This window comes from Hyalella azteca, unplaced genomic scaffold, assembly GCF_000764305.2.
Source record: "Hyalella azteca isolate HAZT.00-mixed unplaced genomic scaffold, Hazt_2.0.2 contig17332, whole genome shotgun sequence".
In the NCBI taxonomy this organism is placed as follows: domain Eukaryota; kingdom Metazoa; phylum Arthropoda; class Malacostraca; order Amphipoda; family Hyalellidae; genus Hyalella; species Hyalella azteca.
In genome coordinates, this window is record NW_025947119.1 from 2013 (window position 1) to 19715 (window position 17703).

General features: G+C 35.4%; 1 protein-coding gene and 1 long non-coding RNA gene across 2 annotated transcripts; both read left to right on the forward strand.

The window, feature by feature from the left end:
- Positions 1–348: 348 nt before the first annotated feature.
- Positions 349–9240, forward strand: LOC108669307 (myosin-11; the record flags this gene model as incomplete). The annotated part of the gene is given in 9 exon segments (XM_018156612.2): positions 349–372; positions 1156–1287; positions 2160–4127; positions 4388–4576; positions 4998–5097; positions 5181–7222; positions 7721–7908; positions 8294–8387; positions 9067–9240. Coding segments are annotated over 9 exon segments (4911 nt in total), but the record flags the coding sequence as incomplete, so codon positions are not given.
- A 1920-nt stretch (positions 9241–11160) lies between these two features.
- On the forward strand, positions 11161–13270 carry LOC108669311. The gene is made up of 3 exons (XR_001930651.2): positions 11161–11223; positions 11829–11993; positions 13226–13270. It is a non-coding gene; the product is annotated as an uncharacterized LOC108669311 (long non-coding RNA).
- Positions 13271–17703: the final 4433 nt, after the last annotated feature.

A 17703-nucleotide genomic window follows, 5' to 3' on the forward strand; every position in this document is an offset into this window, starting at 1 on the left:
CCAGTCTCTGGGTTCGCTGTATGGTTCCAGTGTTGTTGTCGTTGTAGGGTTCCAGTCGCTGGGTTTGTTGTAGGGTTCCAGTCGCTGGGTTTGTTGTAGGGTTCCAGTCGTTAGGTTTGTTGTAGGGTTCCAGTCGTTAGGTTTGTTGTAGGGTTCCAGTCGCTAGGTTTGCTGTAGGGTTCCAGTCGTTAGGTTTGCTGCAGGGTTCCAGTCGTTAGGTTTGCTGTAGGGTTCCAGTCGTTAGATTTGCTGTAGGGTTCCAGTCGTTAGGTTTGCTGTAGGGTTCCAGTCGTTAGTAATGCTGCAGACCTGGAGGTAATATTGTCTGATAATTACTTATTATTACAGACCTGTAATGCTGCAGACCTGGAGGTAATATTGTCAGTTAATAAGTAATTATCATTAGCTGTTAATAATTCGATTTATTTTGTGATCGTTAATGATTGTGATTTTAGAGCTGTTACCTTCTGGGTAACTAAATTATCGCAGGTATTTTAGCGTGCCAGAAATCAGATCTCTGTTATGGATAACTAACGATTGTTATTGATTTTAATTAATATAATTTAAGTCTAATGAATGTAAATAACTTTCATTTGAGCTTTCATTTTCGAAAGAGGAGCAGACATATAATGTTGCAGACTTGGAGGCATCGTAGTTTGCAAACAAATTTATCACTTTCATTGATCACATAACATTGAGATTATAATTTCAATAATTATTTTTAATCATAATCAATAATACAATAATCATAATTTTTAATTATTTGTATTATGATTTCTAGAATGATATTCAGAGAAATCAATTTTCTTTAAACCAATTTTGCTATGATATGCATGTTTTAATTGGGAAAATTTATTAAAAAAACGTGCTTGTATGAAGATATGAAGCTAAATAGTGATAGTCTTGACAGTCAGAGGCTGCGATGCATCGTGGCCTGGGACGGCTGTGTCCAAAAATAAGTACCGTAAGGACACTAAAGAAACTAACAGCGCTTACTTTCAGCCAGATATTACGTTTAATTATATTATATTATATTATATTATATTATATTATATTATATTATATTATATTATATCATATTAATATATTATAAGATATATTATTTTATTTATACAGTCACCCTGTGATATTTTTAAACCATGTTTATAACACCAGGGCCTGAGCAGCTCGGAGGCAGCTAAGGTGCGTGTACTGGAGACGAGGCTGGACGAGATGCAGCGCGGGCTCTCCAGCGACGCGTCCGAGTTAAACTCTTCACTTATACCTGACGCCGCCACCAATGATAAAGTACGTTGATAGCGTGCATTTAATACTTGATTTGCTAATAGTAGCTTTAACTAATACACTTGACGTCGCCACCAATGATAAAGTACGTTGATATCGCGCATGTAACCTCTGCTTTGCTAATACCTAGTAGCTTTAACTCCTTTGCTTTGCTAATAATAGCTTTAACTAATACACTTGACGCCGCTACTAATGAGAAAGTACGTTGATATCCTGCATTTAATACTTGATTTGTTAGTAGTAGCTTTAAGTAATACACTTGACGTCGCCTCCAATGATAAAGTACGTTGATATCGCGCATTTAATTCTTTCTTTGCTAATAATAGCTTTAACTAATACACTTGACGTCGCCACAAATGATAAAGTACGTTGATATCGCGCATGTAACCTTTGCATTGCTAATAGTAGCTTTAACTACCAGGAATTTGGATGCGATTAACATTGAAGAATCTATTTTAGTCGTAGACAATTGGTTAACAATTAGTCTAATTGCGATAATTATAGTTATTAAGTTACTTTGTTCTTTAGGTATGAATACTACCGACGGCTTAGTTGTCCGTTGCTACAAAGTGTATATCTGTCGGTTGAAACTGGATCCCCGAACCAGTAAAGACTTGATGGAATTATAGCAAATTACTATTCATAGATCTTTCCTTTTGTTCTCATTTTCATTTATAGTGAAGTTGATTTGTTTTATGGTTTCACTTCACCAGTTGAGAGCAATAATTTTGGTATGAGTAGGTACGTATACATATTCTCAATAGGATAGATGAAGATGCCTATTATTTTAATGCTGTGCCCAAATGAATCACTCATTCACTTATTATTCATGATTCCAGTGAATTAAATGTAAGTGTACCTCACCTTGTCTCCAGGTCCAGGGTCTAGAACAGCAAAGAGACGAGCTGCAAAAGCAACTCAGCGAACTAACCGACAAGTTTGCAGCAGCCGAGGCTGAAAAATCAGCGCTACTGAACAACGTAGTCATGCAAGAGCAGAAAATAAAGTTGCTGGAGGAGAAGCACGAGCCAAATGTTACAGCTTTGGCCAGCGATGAGGTTTCAAGGGCAAGAATTAAAGAATTGGAAGCGTTACTTGAGGCAAGGAAATTGGAACTGCTCGAAGAAGTGGACCGAGCCATTGGTCTTGATGCTAGAGTCAAGGAACTGGAATTTATTATTGAGAAGAAGACAGAAGCCAGTGACTGGACAAAAGAAAAAGAGGCTCTGGAAATTGAGGTAGCTGCGCAGAAAGGAATGTGTGGTGAATTCGAGAAAAAGTTGAAAGAGTTGGTTGAAGAATTAACAAGAGAAAAGCTAAGAAGAGAGGAGCTAGAGCAACGTTCAAGAGAATTAGAGATATGCTTGGAAGATAGCAAGAAAGATGTTCTGGAAAACGCCGTTTTCAGAGAGAAGCTAGAAATAAATTGCCGTGATCTACAAGAGAAAACAAAAAGAATTCAAGATTTAGAAAGTGAAGCCATTGCTCTTCAAGAAACTCTTAAGAAGAGTTCCTCCGACTCTAGTGAACAGATCGTCAAACTTGAAGCATCTGTTGGTGAACTCAAAAATCAACTGCAAAGCTTGCAAGATGAACTGAACTTGAAAAACGATGATATTTCCAAGCTTAAGGTTGAAGTTTTAGCCAAAGATGAAGCTGTGAAAGTTGAAATCCGAAAACGTGAGGAAGATCAAGTGAAAGGCCAAGGCGATGCTGAAAAGCTTTTAAAGGAAAAAGATTCCTTGCTGAAGTGCAAGGATCAAGATATTGCCAAGTTTAAATCTGAAATAGAGCAACTGGTGATGAATTTAGCGTCTAAAGAGACATCCGTCAAAGAATTAACCATAAATCTTGAAGGCAAAGAAACTGAACTGAAATCTAAGTCTGAAGAAATTTCCGTGCTAAAAAGTGAAGTATCTGAATTGAGCAATAAAAAGACAAATGCCGAACATAACTTAGCCGAGGCCGAAAAGACTCTAAAGGAGAAAACTTCAACTATTGCAACCCTAGAAAAACGTTTACTAGAAGAAGAAACCCGTACGCAAGAGCTTTTATCGGCATCCAAGGAAAAAGACGAAGGTTTCGAAGAAGAGGTGAGCAAGAAAAAGAAATTAGAAGATCGAGTCTCGCAGCTTGAAGTGGACTTGAATCAGAAGGCAGATGAAATCGGTGCGCTGTCTGGTAAAGTCCTTGAACTTGAGTTGAAAAATAAAGAAATGACTCAATTGGTGGCTGAAAAATGTCGTACTGAGGAACAAATAGTCAAGGAACACAGTGAAACTCATGAAAAACTAGCGTCAGAACGAAAAGCTCTTGAATTAAAAGTCGAGATTCTCCAGAAAGAGTTGGAAGATGAAAAATTTTCCAAAAAAGAAATTGAACAAAATTTTTCAGAGACTTCATCCCTGCTTGCCACTGCAAATCAAACCCTGACGACCACCAATGAAGAATGTAAAAGGCTTGCAGATGAGGTTACTAATCTGAAGCAACAATTGGCTGATAAGGCGAAGGCTCTTGATGAACTAAAAAGCAACGTGTCAACGATGGAAGCAAATTTGACAAAATCTCAAGAAGAAAATGATAAGCTACAGCATAAGAATGAAGACCTTCTGCAAAATATTGGCAAGCTTCAAGAGCAGCTTGACGAAAAAGCAGAGATTCTCCAAAAAGAGGCTACCGAAAAGGAGGACTTATCAGCCAATCTCAAAGAATCCCAGAACAAACTTGAGGAATTGTCAGAAAACTTGAAGAAAAAGTCCGAAGATTTTGTTGAACTCGAATTGAAACTTAAGCTGAACCAGGAGCAACTTAAAGATGCCGAATCAACTTCAGCTACTCTGAAGGTGGGTGATCTTTGTATGAATAACTTGATTTCAACGATGTGGACGAGTTGACATTTGTTTCATTTTTTAAGTTCATTTAAGTTTCAATCCATGTTGCTGCGTGCCCAGGGATTTAACCACCATTAAATGTGTTTAAGTTTTTTACCACTACCGGTACATACATATTTATTGTGGGTAATTTTATATAAGTTCAAAAAATAATTTCGACCTGCGAAAAATATATTGATAGCGAAAAATATACTGAAAAAAATGTCTTCCAGGGTGAGTTGAATGCCGTCGCCGATGAGCTGAGCGCTGAAATGACAGCTCGACTGGCTGACGCTGAAGTCAAAAAGCAAGAGCTGCAGGAGGCGGCAAATAAGAGGGAATTTCTGCTGCAGGAGCTGGAGGACCAAAAACAGAAGCATGCAGACGCTATGGGTGCCATGGAACAACAGCTCTCAAAAGTCGTACGTTTAGAAAAAAATTTAGAAATAAAGATTATTCAAGGTGTTCGATGAACAATTTTTAGAAAAACATGTAGATACATTTTAATTAATTTTTTAGATAAAAAACTCATTCTAGCTTCCTTACTCTATGGTCAGTTTTTTGTATCTAATTATATATCTTTGTAGTGCAGTGTACTTATTTTCTTCATTGATGCATGATACCATAATTGGTTAAATTAAAAATGTACAATTTATTTCTTGATCGACTGCATGATGATTGATTTAATTAAAGAATGTACAATTTACTTCTTCTAGTCACCTCGGTTACCCCATATACCATATATCATATACTATATACCATATACCATATATCATATACCATGTAACCATATGGTTATATTTCACTCTGTTTATGTTGTCGTACATTATGTTTTTTATGCAGCGTGAGGAACTGACGGCCTCTGAAGCTGAGGCGGGAGACTACAAGCGACTGCTGGAGGCTGAGCAGAGCAAAGTCGCTGAGCTGCAGCAACTCAAGCAGAGTCTGCAGGACCAGGTATTTAAATTATAAGCATTTAATAACCTGTTTTTCTACCTGCAAAGTAACAGGCGTCTGATATTTAAGACATATTTGGCCCTCAAATTTATCAGGAGAAGGACGAACAGCTCACGGCTGCTCGGGATGATGCCAGAGAGAGGAAGATGGAGAGAGACAAGGAGAAACAAGATAAGGAAAAAGCACTCAAAGAATTAGAAAATGAACGAGCTTTGAAAGAAAGCTTACTGATTGAGAAGAGAAAACTGGAGAGTGGTAAAGTTGAAACTGACAAGGAACTTTTGGAGACCAAAAAGTTACTGGATGTTCTTAAAATAGAGAAAGAGGATGCGCTGAAACAGAAAGAAAGTGAGAGAGAAGCTCGACTTTTACAAGAAGAAAAAAGTTCTAAGAGAGAAAAAGAAATTGAAAAATTAAAAGAAGAGAAGCAAGTAGAAATAGAAGCGCGCGAAAGAGCTGAAAAAGAAGCCTTGGAATCGAAAAAAGACTCAGAGAAGGAATTAACTGCTAGAATACAAGCTGAAACTGATAAGTTAGAAGAGTTGAAAAAATATTCCGAAGAACAGGAAAACAAGGCTGCCACAACCGCCAAGAATTGCGTTGCTCTTGAAGAAAAGATACAAGAGATTCTCGCCCAGGTTGATAAGGAGAAGTCAGAAAAACTTGAGTTGAAAACTGAACTTGAAAATCAAATAGCGATTTTGAAAGCCCACAAAGAATCTGTTGAGCGTGAAGTAGCTGCTAAAGATGACGAGGTTTTCAAGTTAAAGGAAAACTTGAAATCAGTTACTCATTTAAGCAATGAATTTGAAATGAAACTGAAGGCAGCTGAAGCCGAGAAACAGTCTGAAAATGAGAAACATTCTACGGAACTTAAAAGGTTGGAAAAAGAGATACAAGAAAAGGAAGATTCTCTGATGAAAATGAAACTTCAAGTGGAAGAAAAAGATGTCTTAATTGCAGAAAAAGATTCCCTTCTCAGCGACAGCGGCGAAATAGGAGCTCAGAAATTGACTCTTGAAACAGAAAAGCAAGCTCTTCTGGAGAATCTTTCACAGGTGACTAGCGAGACCGAAGAATTTAAGAGGATAATTCAGAAACTTGAGAGTGAAGTTAATGAGGTGAAATCGGAGAAAATTGAACTGAACAGTCGATGCTTGGAACTGGAAAAATCAAACACTTCATTAGGAAATAAATTGAAGGATATTGAAACGCAGTTATCTTCTTCTCTCGATGAAATCGCCTCGTTCAAAGCAAAGGAAGAACAAGTGAGAAAAGACGTGGAAACAAAGCAATTGAAAATTGTTGAGCTTGAAGGAAATTCTGCTGCATTACTTACTGAAAAAAATATTTTGGATGAGAAGGTCAAGAAATATATTGATGATTTGAAGAACAATCAAGAGGCTAAAAATATGCTAGAAGACGAGAAAAAAGTTTTATCTGAAGAAAAGACCAAGCTTGAAAAACAATTATCTGAAGCAGAGGGCAGGTATTCAGGTCTGCAAGAACACGTTACTGAACTTACCGCTAAACACGCGCGTGAAGTCGAGTCGCTTAGAAGTAGCGAGTCTGATTATGTTTCAAAAATCGTAGCCGAAAAGACCGTGCTGGAGGAAAATTTGAGACGCCTAACGGAAGAACACACTTTACTGGAAAGTAATCTTGTAGAATTGAAACAAAGTTTTTCGACTTCAGCGACGGAGATTGAGGATTTGAAGGGACAAAAAATTAGGATTGAGGAAAGCCTAGCAGTTTTAATAACTGAGAAAACTGCGCTGGAGGAGTCACTTGTTGCTTTAACTGAGAAAAATCAGAAGCTTGCTGAAGACCTGCAGCTTCGGGAGACTACTGAAGCTGATTTAAAAAAGAAATTTGAAGATGAAATCCGCAAAAATTCTGTTCTACTTGAAGAAAAATCACAGGTTGTTGAAAAACTTGCTAAGACTGAAGGCGAAAAGTCCGTTTCTGAAATCGAGAAGAAGTCGCTGCGTGATGATAAACAGAATTTATTAGAGAAAATAAAGATTCTGGATGCCGAGGTTTTTGAACTGAAGAAATCTCTGGGATCCCTTAATGAAATGTCATCCGCTAATGCTCTCCTTGCTGAGAAGGTAATTTTCTTAATCTAAGTAATTTTCCAATCGACGGTCAATGACCGCAAACGTTTCAACTTTACGTCTAAGAACGACAAATAATCTCAATTTTAACTAATATTCAGTGCAAGGAATTCAAAAACAAAGAAAACGCCAAACAAATTCACCATACCGATATTTAATGATAGCCCGTACAGGGAACGAACCTGCGACCACTCGTGAACACGATTTTTTTGCTTTTAAATTCCTTGTAAGTTTGCGATATAAGCAGACTGATAATATAAGTATTAATTGCAATATGTAGCATATTTTCTTATTTATTTCATATTTCTTAAGTTGACATCACCGATAATGGTCTCAGGTTCGTTCTCGCACAGGGAACGAAACTGTGACCACTCGTGAACACGTTTTTTTTTGCTTTTAAATTCCTTGTGAACTTGCTATATAAGCAGACCGATAATATAAGTATGCATTGCAATATGTAGCATATTTTCTTAATTATTTCATATTTCTTAGGTTGACATGAGCGCTAAAGAAAACCAGCAACTACAGCAGAGCAACGCGTCTCTGCAGCAGGAGCTAGAGGCGACACGAGCGCTGCTGCAGGAGGCGCAGAAGGAGCTACAGGAGCTTAACGAGCGCAGCAGAGATGACCAGGCCGTCAGAGACGAGCTTGCTAAAGAAATCGAAGATATCAGCGCCAGGTAAAGATAGCGTCACTTATAATAATTCATTTTAATACCTTTCCCAACAACGATAAATTAGTCCTGTGAAATATACCTCTTAGATGTTGATTGAGTACCTAAATAAGTTAATCGTGTCTCTAGCTGTGTACATGTTGCTTTGTCGTTTGCATGATCCCATCACGTGGGAATGCAAAATATGCCTATAGGAATATTATGTAGCTATGGCCAACCTCGTTTTTAGCGCATTTTATCATTTATGGAAAAAATGCACTATTGTGCTCGCCATGTCCGTCTGTATGTCCGTCCGTGACTTCACGTTTTCGTCGACGAGAAAATGCGCTCTCTGTCATTCACTGCAGTGAGTACTGAGTTATATTTTTTTAATATTTCCTTTTCTGTGCAGGATGAACAGCAAAGTCGAGGAGCTGGAAACTGAGAAGCAGAACCTGGTCGAAGAGATCGTAGCTCTGCAAGAGCTGCTCAGTGCAGCAAAGGCTGTTGATTTGTTGTTTACATGACCCCATCACGTGGGAATACTAAATATATCAACAGGAATATTATTTAGGTATGGCCAACCTCGTTTCTTTTAGTATTTTCATTTGNACCAGCTCAAGGTTGCGTGTCGTTTCCTGAAATTCTGCCAGAAGTTCCTTCGCAAAATTAGTCTCTATTTCAATTTAATATTAGAGGTTCCCAGAATTTGTTGTTTTTGAATACATAATTCATCCTGCTCTATCAGTTTAGCAATGGATTTAACGTTCAGAAAATTAATTAATATCCATAGCATAAGGAAGAATGCAACATTTTCGCTGTATTTTGTTTGATCTTATTTTATTAGTTAGGTGTTAAATCCAATCGATCGAGTAATTGTGACACTTGACGTCGTATTACATCACGTTCCTCGCCAGGTTGGCAGAATTAACACAAAAACAACGTACGCAGAATTAACACATATGTAACGTACGTAGAATTAACACAAATATAACCTACGCTAAATTAACACAAATATAACGTGCGCAGAATTAACACAAATATAACCTACGCTAAATTAACACAAATATAACGTGCGCATAATTAACACAACTATAACCTACGCTAAATTAACACAAATATAATGCGCGCAGAATTAACAGAAATAAAACGTACGCATAATTAACGCAAATATAACGTGCGCAGGTTGACCTGCGGACGGCGCAGTATGAGATCGCGCAGAGCGAAGACGACCGCGCGGCGGAGCGCGAGGCGGAGACCGAGCGTAGCATTTACCCACGGAAATCATCCTTTGTGTTCAACACAGACTTGAACCCCGAATTTTTGTTAAACATTAGTTTCTTTCGAAGTCGAGTATAGTACTTGCACAGAAATTAGTGGAAATGGATAACTATCATAAATCATGCGGATCTTCATCTTTAGCATAGTTAGAGTAAAAAAGTTTTATTAAGTAATTTTGAGAATTGATGTTAAATAGATTAGTAATAAAACAACAGCTATAATTCATGATTTCTGGGGCCATACTTTAAAAAAAATTAAGAGATCGTCCAATCATTGCAACGGCCTTTCAAGCAAAATCCACCAATCATAGACAAGAAAATAGAGCGTAAGTACTTACGTTCACTTAGCGAGTTTTGTAAGTATGGCCCCTGATTTTTTTGAATATTATCGACTTCGGTTTCCGCAGCCTCAAAAATTAAAATCACGTTCGTTTATAAATTCAATTCCTGAATTTTAACTCGGATATCGAGCCTGCAATCGATACCTAATAATTGAATTCAGTAATAACTTGAATTCCTAAAAAATTGAACAGATCGCATTATTCCGACTATTTTTTTGTGATAAATGTGAATTATTGACGAGATGAAGAAATTGAATTTTTCTGACCATATTTCCTTGTGATAACTTCAAATTACTGACCAATGAGGAGAATGAGCGTTATCCTGACTGGTTTTTAGCTATCAGTTTTTATTACTGACGAATTTTAAAGATCAAATTTTTTTCTCAGTAATTAGACAATTTTAGTGATCTAATACGGAAAACAAGTTGGCGCCGTTAGTGTTACTATATCTTTATCGCATATGTTGAACAGCGTACAGAACTACCGGTATTGTCTTTTTCGAGTATAAAGCTTAGATCTGGATCTCACATCTCCACAATATAAAGCAAGCGTGCTATAATATGTCGATGAGAAGTAGTTGTGAAAATATTCATCTCATCAAATTGAAACGAAGTCTGCCGGGTATCAAAATAATTTTACCCATTGAATTTAAGGTTAAAAATTAAATCTAAAATAAAAAATACTTGATCTCTATAAACGATATGTAGTATAGGTATACTCATTGCGTGCTGTGGTGTTTCATAATAAATTCTAAATGCATTTCTGCGATAGTTACATGAGCGTGTGGGTCTAATATATTAGAAATTTCATTGCTTCTAGGGCTTAATTAATGACAATATACCTAATTGCGAAAATTTGTGAGTTCTCGTTAAATTTTTTCAGCGCGCTTGAATTTGACATAAATTAACGTTTATTCGTCCACGACTAGCAAAGACGCTAACTTGGCATAAAACATCTTTCAAATCTTACATAGAAAAGCCAATTGTTACCGGAGCGAGCCAATTATTCACCGAAACATTTAAAAAAAAAAGCCAATTATTACTGAAAGAAAACAATCATCCAAAGAAAAAGCCAATCATTCGCCGAAAAAAACCAATCGGTCACCGAAAAAAGCCAATCATTCACCGAAAAGATAATTTATTTCCATCATTATTTCCTGATCTCGCAAGCATACTAGTACAATAGGTATCATAAATACCGTATACTCTCGAACTATCTGCCACGACTCAGACATTGGCTTGGCTTACACACACAGAGATTGTATTATTAGCCAGTCAAGGGAAATCGTAATGGTCAAGGTTTATGGTCTAATGGAAATCAGTCAAGGTTTATGGTCTAATGGTCTAATGGAAATCAGTCAAGGTTTCAGATGTGCTTGCGTACCGTAATGTATTTTCTGAAAGAGGTGCTGAAAGCTGTATAAATATTTATGATTGCAGATTAATATTAAATAGAAGGGATTTAATCGATGTTTTGTAAATTATATCCCAATTATTATAATAACAGATTCCTGTAACTTTATTGGAATTGAAAGTATACATCGCAGATTGCATTCCACTTATTACGATTGCGTAGTACAGATGCAGTAAACTAATTTAATAATTATTCATTCATTAAATTTAATAAAATTAAATTTAATGTGCTCCAGCTCACCAGCCAGCTGGCGCAGGTATGTGCTGGCTAACTCCACCGTGCTCCAGCTCACCAGCCAGCTGGCGCAGGTATGTGCTGGCTTACTCCAGTAGCACTTCTGAAACATCAATTAGTTAATTGAGGTTTAATTTTTTTCGGATGTTCGTTAGTATATTTAAAAAAAAATTCTTCCACACACAGGCATTTAGGCGTGTGCGAACACTCTCTGCGTTCATTTATAATAACACCGTCTGAGTGTTCGGAACGCTATACGAAGGAAAAATTACCTTAATCCTAAAGCGAAAATCTGGATTAATATTCAAGATTGATTTGTAGGCTAAGCTTCGGCGTGACCGTGGACAAATTCATTCAAAACTTATCATAAGAGCACAGATAATTTTCTTGTCGTTGCAATCGAGCCATAATCAACATTAAAATAATATTCTTTATTACGAATACTTATTGATCATTATTATATTAATAATAATAATAATATTGATAACCCAAGCATTTCGTATACGTAGTTATTGATAGTTATTACCATATCCAAGCATTACGAATACCGGTAGTTATTAATTATCATTTTATCGATGTAATAATAATATTGATAATGCAAGCATTAGAAATAGTTATTGATTATTATTATAGTAATAATAATAATAATATTGATAATCCTTTCATTTCGCCCGGACAGGCGCAGTTCGGCGAGAGCGAGGCTGTGACGTCACTGCAGCAGGTGGTATCCATGCTACAGCAGGAGAACGCTCTGCTGCAGACCAAACTAGACGAGACCAGCAGACAACTGGACGATGTCACCTTCAGACTGGAGGAACAGACCTGTAATGCTGCAGACTTGGAGGTAGTATTGGCTGTTTATTACGTATTATTACTGACCTGTAATAATGTCTGATAATTACGTATTATTACAGACCTGTAATAATGTCTGATAATTACGTATTATTACAGACCTGTAATGCTGCAGACTTGGAGGTAATAATGTCTGATAATAATTGTTATTATTAATTCTAGTACCTACCTCTATTACTTGGCTAATAATTATTATTAATAATTCTATTATTACTATCACTTGGAGGTAATATTGTCTGCTAATTATTATTATTAATATTTTTGTTATTATTGTTATTACATGGAGGTAATATGGTCTGTTAATTATTCGATTTATTTAGTGATAATCAATGATTGTGATTATCCAGCTGTTACCTCTCCTGGCTAACTACAGTACCGTATCGCAGGTATTTTGGCATGCAATAAACCAGATGTTTGTTAGTGATCACCTATGATTGAGATTGATTTTTCTATAAGTTTAATAAATAACTTTTATTTGAGCTGTTAACTTCGACAGTGAAGCAGATTTATAATGCTGCAGACTTTGAGGTACATAGTATTGTAGTACGCAAGAAAATCTATCACTTTCATTGATAACCTAAGATTGAGATTATTATTTCAATAAGGCAACTTAATTACTATTAATGAGATGTCATCTTCAGGCTCAAGGAATTGATCTGAAAATATTCAGACTTATACTGCATTTTTCCGCACCATACTTGTGTGAGGAATGACATTAATAATTAAAAAAAATGTATTGCAATTTCGACAATGATATTCACAAAAATCAATTTTGTTTAATCTAATTTTTCTAAAATATGTATGTTTAAATATCGATAATTTACAAGAAGCGTGCTTGTATGAAGATATGAACTAGCTAACACAGGTAGTGATAGTCAGAAACGACGATGCATCGTGGCCTGGGACGGCTGTGTCTGAAATAAATAGTACCGGTAATGACACTTAGGAGACTAACTGTGTTTACTCTCAGCCAGATATTATGCTTAATTATATTAAATTATGTTGTATTATATTCTATTACCTATCTTATATTATATTATATGGGAGACTAACTGTGCTTACTCTCAGCAGGATATATGTTTAATTATATTAAATTATGTTGTATTATATTCTATTACCTATCTTATATTATATTATATTATATCATATTATTATATTAAATGATATGTTATTTTACATATACAGTCCCCCTATAATATTTCTAAATCATGTTCATAACACCAGGGCCTGAGCAGCTCGGAGGCAGCTAAAGTGCGTGTACTGGAGACGAGGCTGGACGAGATGCAGCGCGGGCTCTTCATAGACGCGTCAGAGTTGAGCTCTTCACTTACACTTGACGCCGCTACTAATGATAAAGTACGTTAATAGTGTGCATTTAATACTTGCTTTGTTAGTAGTAGCTTTAACTAATACATTTGACGTCGCCACCAATGAGAAAGTACGTTGATATCGTGTATTTAATTGTTGCTTTGTTAGTAGTGGCTTTAACTAATACACTTGACGTCGCCACTAATGATAAAGTAGGTTGATAGTGTGCATTTAATACTTGCTTTCTTTAAGAATAAAGGCTAAAACTAAAAAAGTTGCATAAAACATTTTAGTGTATAGAAGTCCTAGATAAACAAAACTTGCTTGCTTGCTTTGCTAATAGTAGCTTTAACTAATACACTTGACGTCGCCAACAATGATAAAGTACGTTGATATCACGCATTTAATTCTTTGCTTTGCTAGTAATAGCTTTAATTACCAGGAATTTGGATGCTATTAACATTGAAGAGTCTATTTTAGCCGTAGACAATGAGTTAACATTTAGTCTAATTGCGGTAACTCTTGTTATTAGTTTTTAAGTATGAATAGCGAAACAGGATCTCCGACCAAGAAAGAACTTGGTGGAATTATTGCAAACTATTCATAGACCTTTCCCTGTGTTTTCATTTTCATTTACTTTGCAGTTGAGTCGTTTTATGGTTTCACTTCACCAGTTGAGAGCAATAATTTTGGTATGAGTAGGTACGTATACATATTCTCAATAGGATAGATGAAGATGCCTATTATTTTAATGCTGTGCCCAAATGAATCTGTCTCTTATACACATCTAGATGNTCTCAAAGAATCCCAGAACAAACTTGAGGAATTGTCAGAAAACTTGAAGAAAAAGTCCGAAGATTTTGTTGAACTCGAATTGAAACTTAAGCTGAACCAGGAGCAACTTAAAGATGCCGAATCAACTTCAGCTACTCTGAAGGTGGGTGATCTTTGTATGAATAACTTGATTTCAACGATGTGGACGAGTTGACATTGGTTACATTTTATGAGTTCTTTTTAATTGTGAGTTCTTTTTATGAGTATGAGTTATTATGAGTATTTAATGATGAGTTAAATTTCACTCCATGTTGCTGCGTATCCACGAATTTAGCCAACATTAAATGTTTTTTAGATTTATTCCACTGTACATATACCGTACCGGTATTATAGGTAATTTTATATAAGTTCAAAATATAGTAATTTTAATTCACGAAATGTATACCGTAAAGAAAAAATTTCTTCCAGAACGAGCTGAATGCCGTCGCCGATCAGCTGAACGCTGAAAAGACAGCTCGACTGGCAGACGCTGAAGTCAAGAAGCAAGAGCTGCAGGAGGCGGCAAATAAGAGAGATCTTTTGCTGCAGGAGCTGGAGGACCAAAAACAGAAGCATGCAGACGCTATGGGTGCCATGGAACAACAGCTCTCAAAAGTCGTACGTTTAGAAAAAAATTTAGAAATAAAGATTATTCAAGGTGTTCGATGAACAATTTTTAGAAAAACATGTAGATACATTTTAATTAATTTTTTAGATAAAAAACTCATTCTAGTTTCCTTACTCTATGGTCAGTTTTTTGTATCTAATTATATATTCGTATTGCAGTGTAATTTTTCTTGATTGACTGCATTATACCGTACCTAATTGTTTAAATTAAAAAAAAATGTACAATTTATTTTTTGAGCCACTGCTTGATAATTAGTTAAATTGAAAAATGTACGATTTAATTCTTGATCGAATGCCTGATAGTTGATTAAATTAAAGAATTTACAATTTACTTCTTCTAATCACCTCGGTTACCCCATATACCATACTATCATATACCATATAGTACTATATACCATATGTCATATACCATATACTATACTATATACCATATACTATATACCATATACTATATACCATATACTATATACCATATACTATATACCATATATCATATACCATATACTATATACTATATACCATATATCATTTACCATATGGTTATATTTCACGCTGTTTATGTTGTCGTACATTATGTTTTTTATGCAGCGTGAGGAACTGACGGCCTCTGAAGCTGAGGCGGGAGACTACAAGCGACTGCTGGAGGCTGAGCAGAGCAAAGTCGCTGAGCTGCAGCAACTCAAGCAGAGTCTGCAGGACCAGGTATTTAAATTATAAGCATTTAATAACCTGTTTTTCTACCTGCAAAGTAACAGGCGTCTGATATTTAAGACATATTTGGCCCTCAAATTTAAAACCTGCAAAGTTAAACGTACTTAATCGTCTGATATTTAAGACATATTGGGCCCTCAAATTTACAAAAGAAAGGACCTGCAAAGTTAAACGTACCTAGTCGTCTAAAATTTAAGACATATTTAGCCCTCAAATTTACAAAAGAAATGCTATTTAGGTTGAATTAAGTGAATTTATTGTGATTTTGAGGAGTCCTGAAAGGAGATGTTAACAGATGTTAACCTCTGCTGAAACAAACACGATAAAAATATTCAGAAAGAATATTGTTGTGTTTCAGAAAATTTAACTTTCGTTCTACGATACAAACTTGAAAAAAATCCTCTGGAAAAGATAGTTGGAAAACACAATGCTAATACCAACTATTTTCCAATAGTTGGGATAGTTGGGATACTATTATACATAGTAAGTTGGGATAATAGTTGGGATAATAATAATAATAGTTGGGATAATAATATTGGGATAATATCCCAATAGTTGGGATAGTTGGGATACTACTAAAATAGTTGGGATACTATTTTCCAATAGTTGGTATTATATTTCCAATTGTTGGTATAACCAATGCTATCGATTATAGTAAAGGGCTCGTAAATTTTTACGTATTTTCCCTATAAATTTATTTGTTGTGTGAGAATTTCAGAGGAAACATTAATTTCACAATATATTTCAATTTATTTAATTCTATCTCAGATTCAGTCGTAATTCTAGTCTTTAGTTTTGTACAATTCTCTATTGACTCTCAAGGTAACAGGAGAATTTTAATAAAATTAAAAAATAATGATAAGTTCTACAAACGTAATACTATGTATAACGTAACTTTGTGGAACAACTTAGTGCCTTGAGGAACCTCAACATTCTAATCCCTTCACAATCATGCCATGTTTGGCTCTTCATAATCATACTATTTGGCTTGAAACTCCCCCTAGAAAATAGCTTTCTCTGAAAAATGTTATTTCGGAAATTGGATTCAAAATTAAATGCAACTAGTTCAAGGGTAATCATGTCTTTTCAAACCCGACGTTCAAACGCCAAGCAGAGCGCCTCCCGCCACGATGGAATATTGTTGCGAACATTAATAATGTTTTTTACAACACCTTTCGTGCCATAACTTACTTGACTTTTTTAATATAATTATCGTGTCCAACCACAAAAGGCTCTGATTTATTTTTATTTCTGAACGAGACTTGTGTAGGCGAAGCGCTTGCATGTAGAAATCCTATTATAGTTCTTTCGGAACGGTGAACTCGAGTGATGTTTTTAAAGATATTGCGAAAGGTATTAAACAAACAAAATATACTTGAAAAATAATTGAAAGATCAAATATTCACTGACTGTATAATTCTTAGTTCATTTAAAGTTACAAAATCAAGATAGAATTTACTATTTCATGAAATTCGAGTGTTATGACTAATGAATGGCGAAAAAAAAAATTATTTTTAAATATTATGACGTGATCAAAATGTCCCAATCAAGTGCACATTTATGTTTAATTTGCAACCTTTCCAGATACTATATATGAATAATAACTAAAATAATTTTCCTATCAATTTTGTATGTTAGTGTACGAGAAGTTAGTGAAAGGCCCAGAAGGTAAGCGAAGCAAAAAACTCATCTCAAAATTAAAATCGTGTTTGTCACGGTCAAACCGAAATCTTTCTTACCGTACCTTGATTCCTGGGAACCTTTTAGGTTCACAAATATTCAATAAAAAAGAAAGAGAAAAAATAAAGAAAAGAATAACACACGCTTCTACGCATTTCCCTGTTGCTTCCAGTTCACGGTTTTTAGTAGAGCGCATGCAGCTGAAAAGGAAATAATATTTACAGACCAAAACGTTTTAGGAAATTTAAATTCACTCTTTTTCGTGTGATACATTAATATCTAGAGAATTATTTTCTGAATTATTGGATTAAATTTTTGTTTGCTGTTTTACACAATTTTCAAACTCGAACAGTATGTGCAAACTAATATTTATTTTTCATCAATATCCTACAGCTTCAATGAGTCGAACTTGGCTTCGAATTCTTCGTGACAAATTTAGTAGGTACAGTTTAGTCAGGACAGTTTAGTCAGTACAGTTTAGTCAGGACAGTTTAGTCAGGACAGTTTAGTCAGGACAGTTTAGTCAGGACAGTTTAGTCAGGACAGTTTAGTCAGGACAGTTT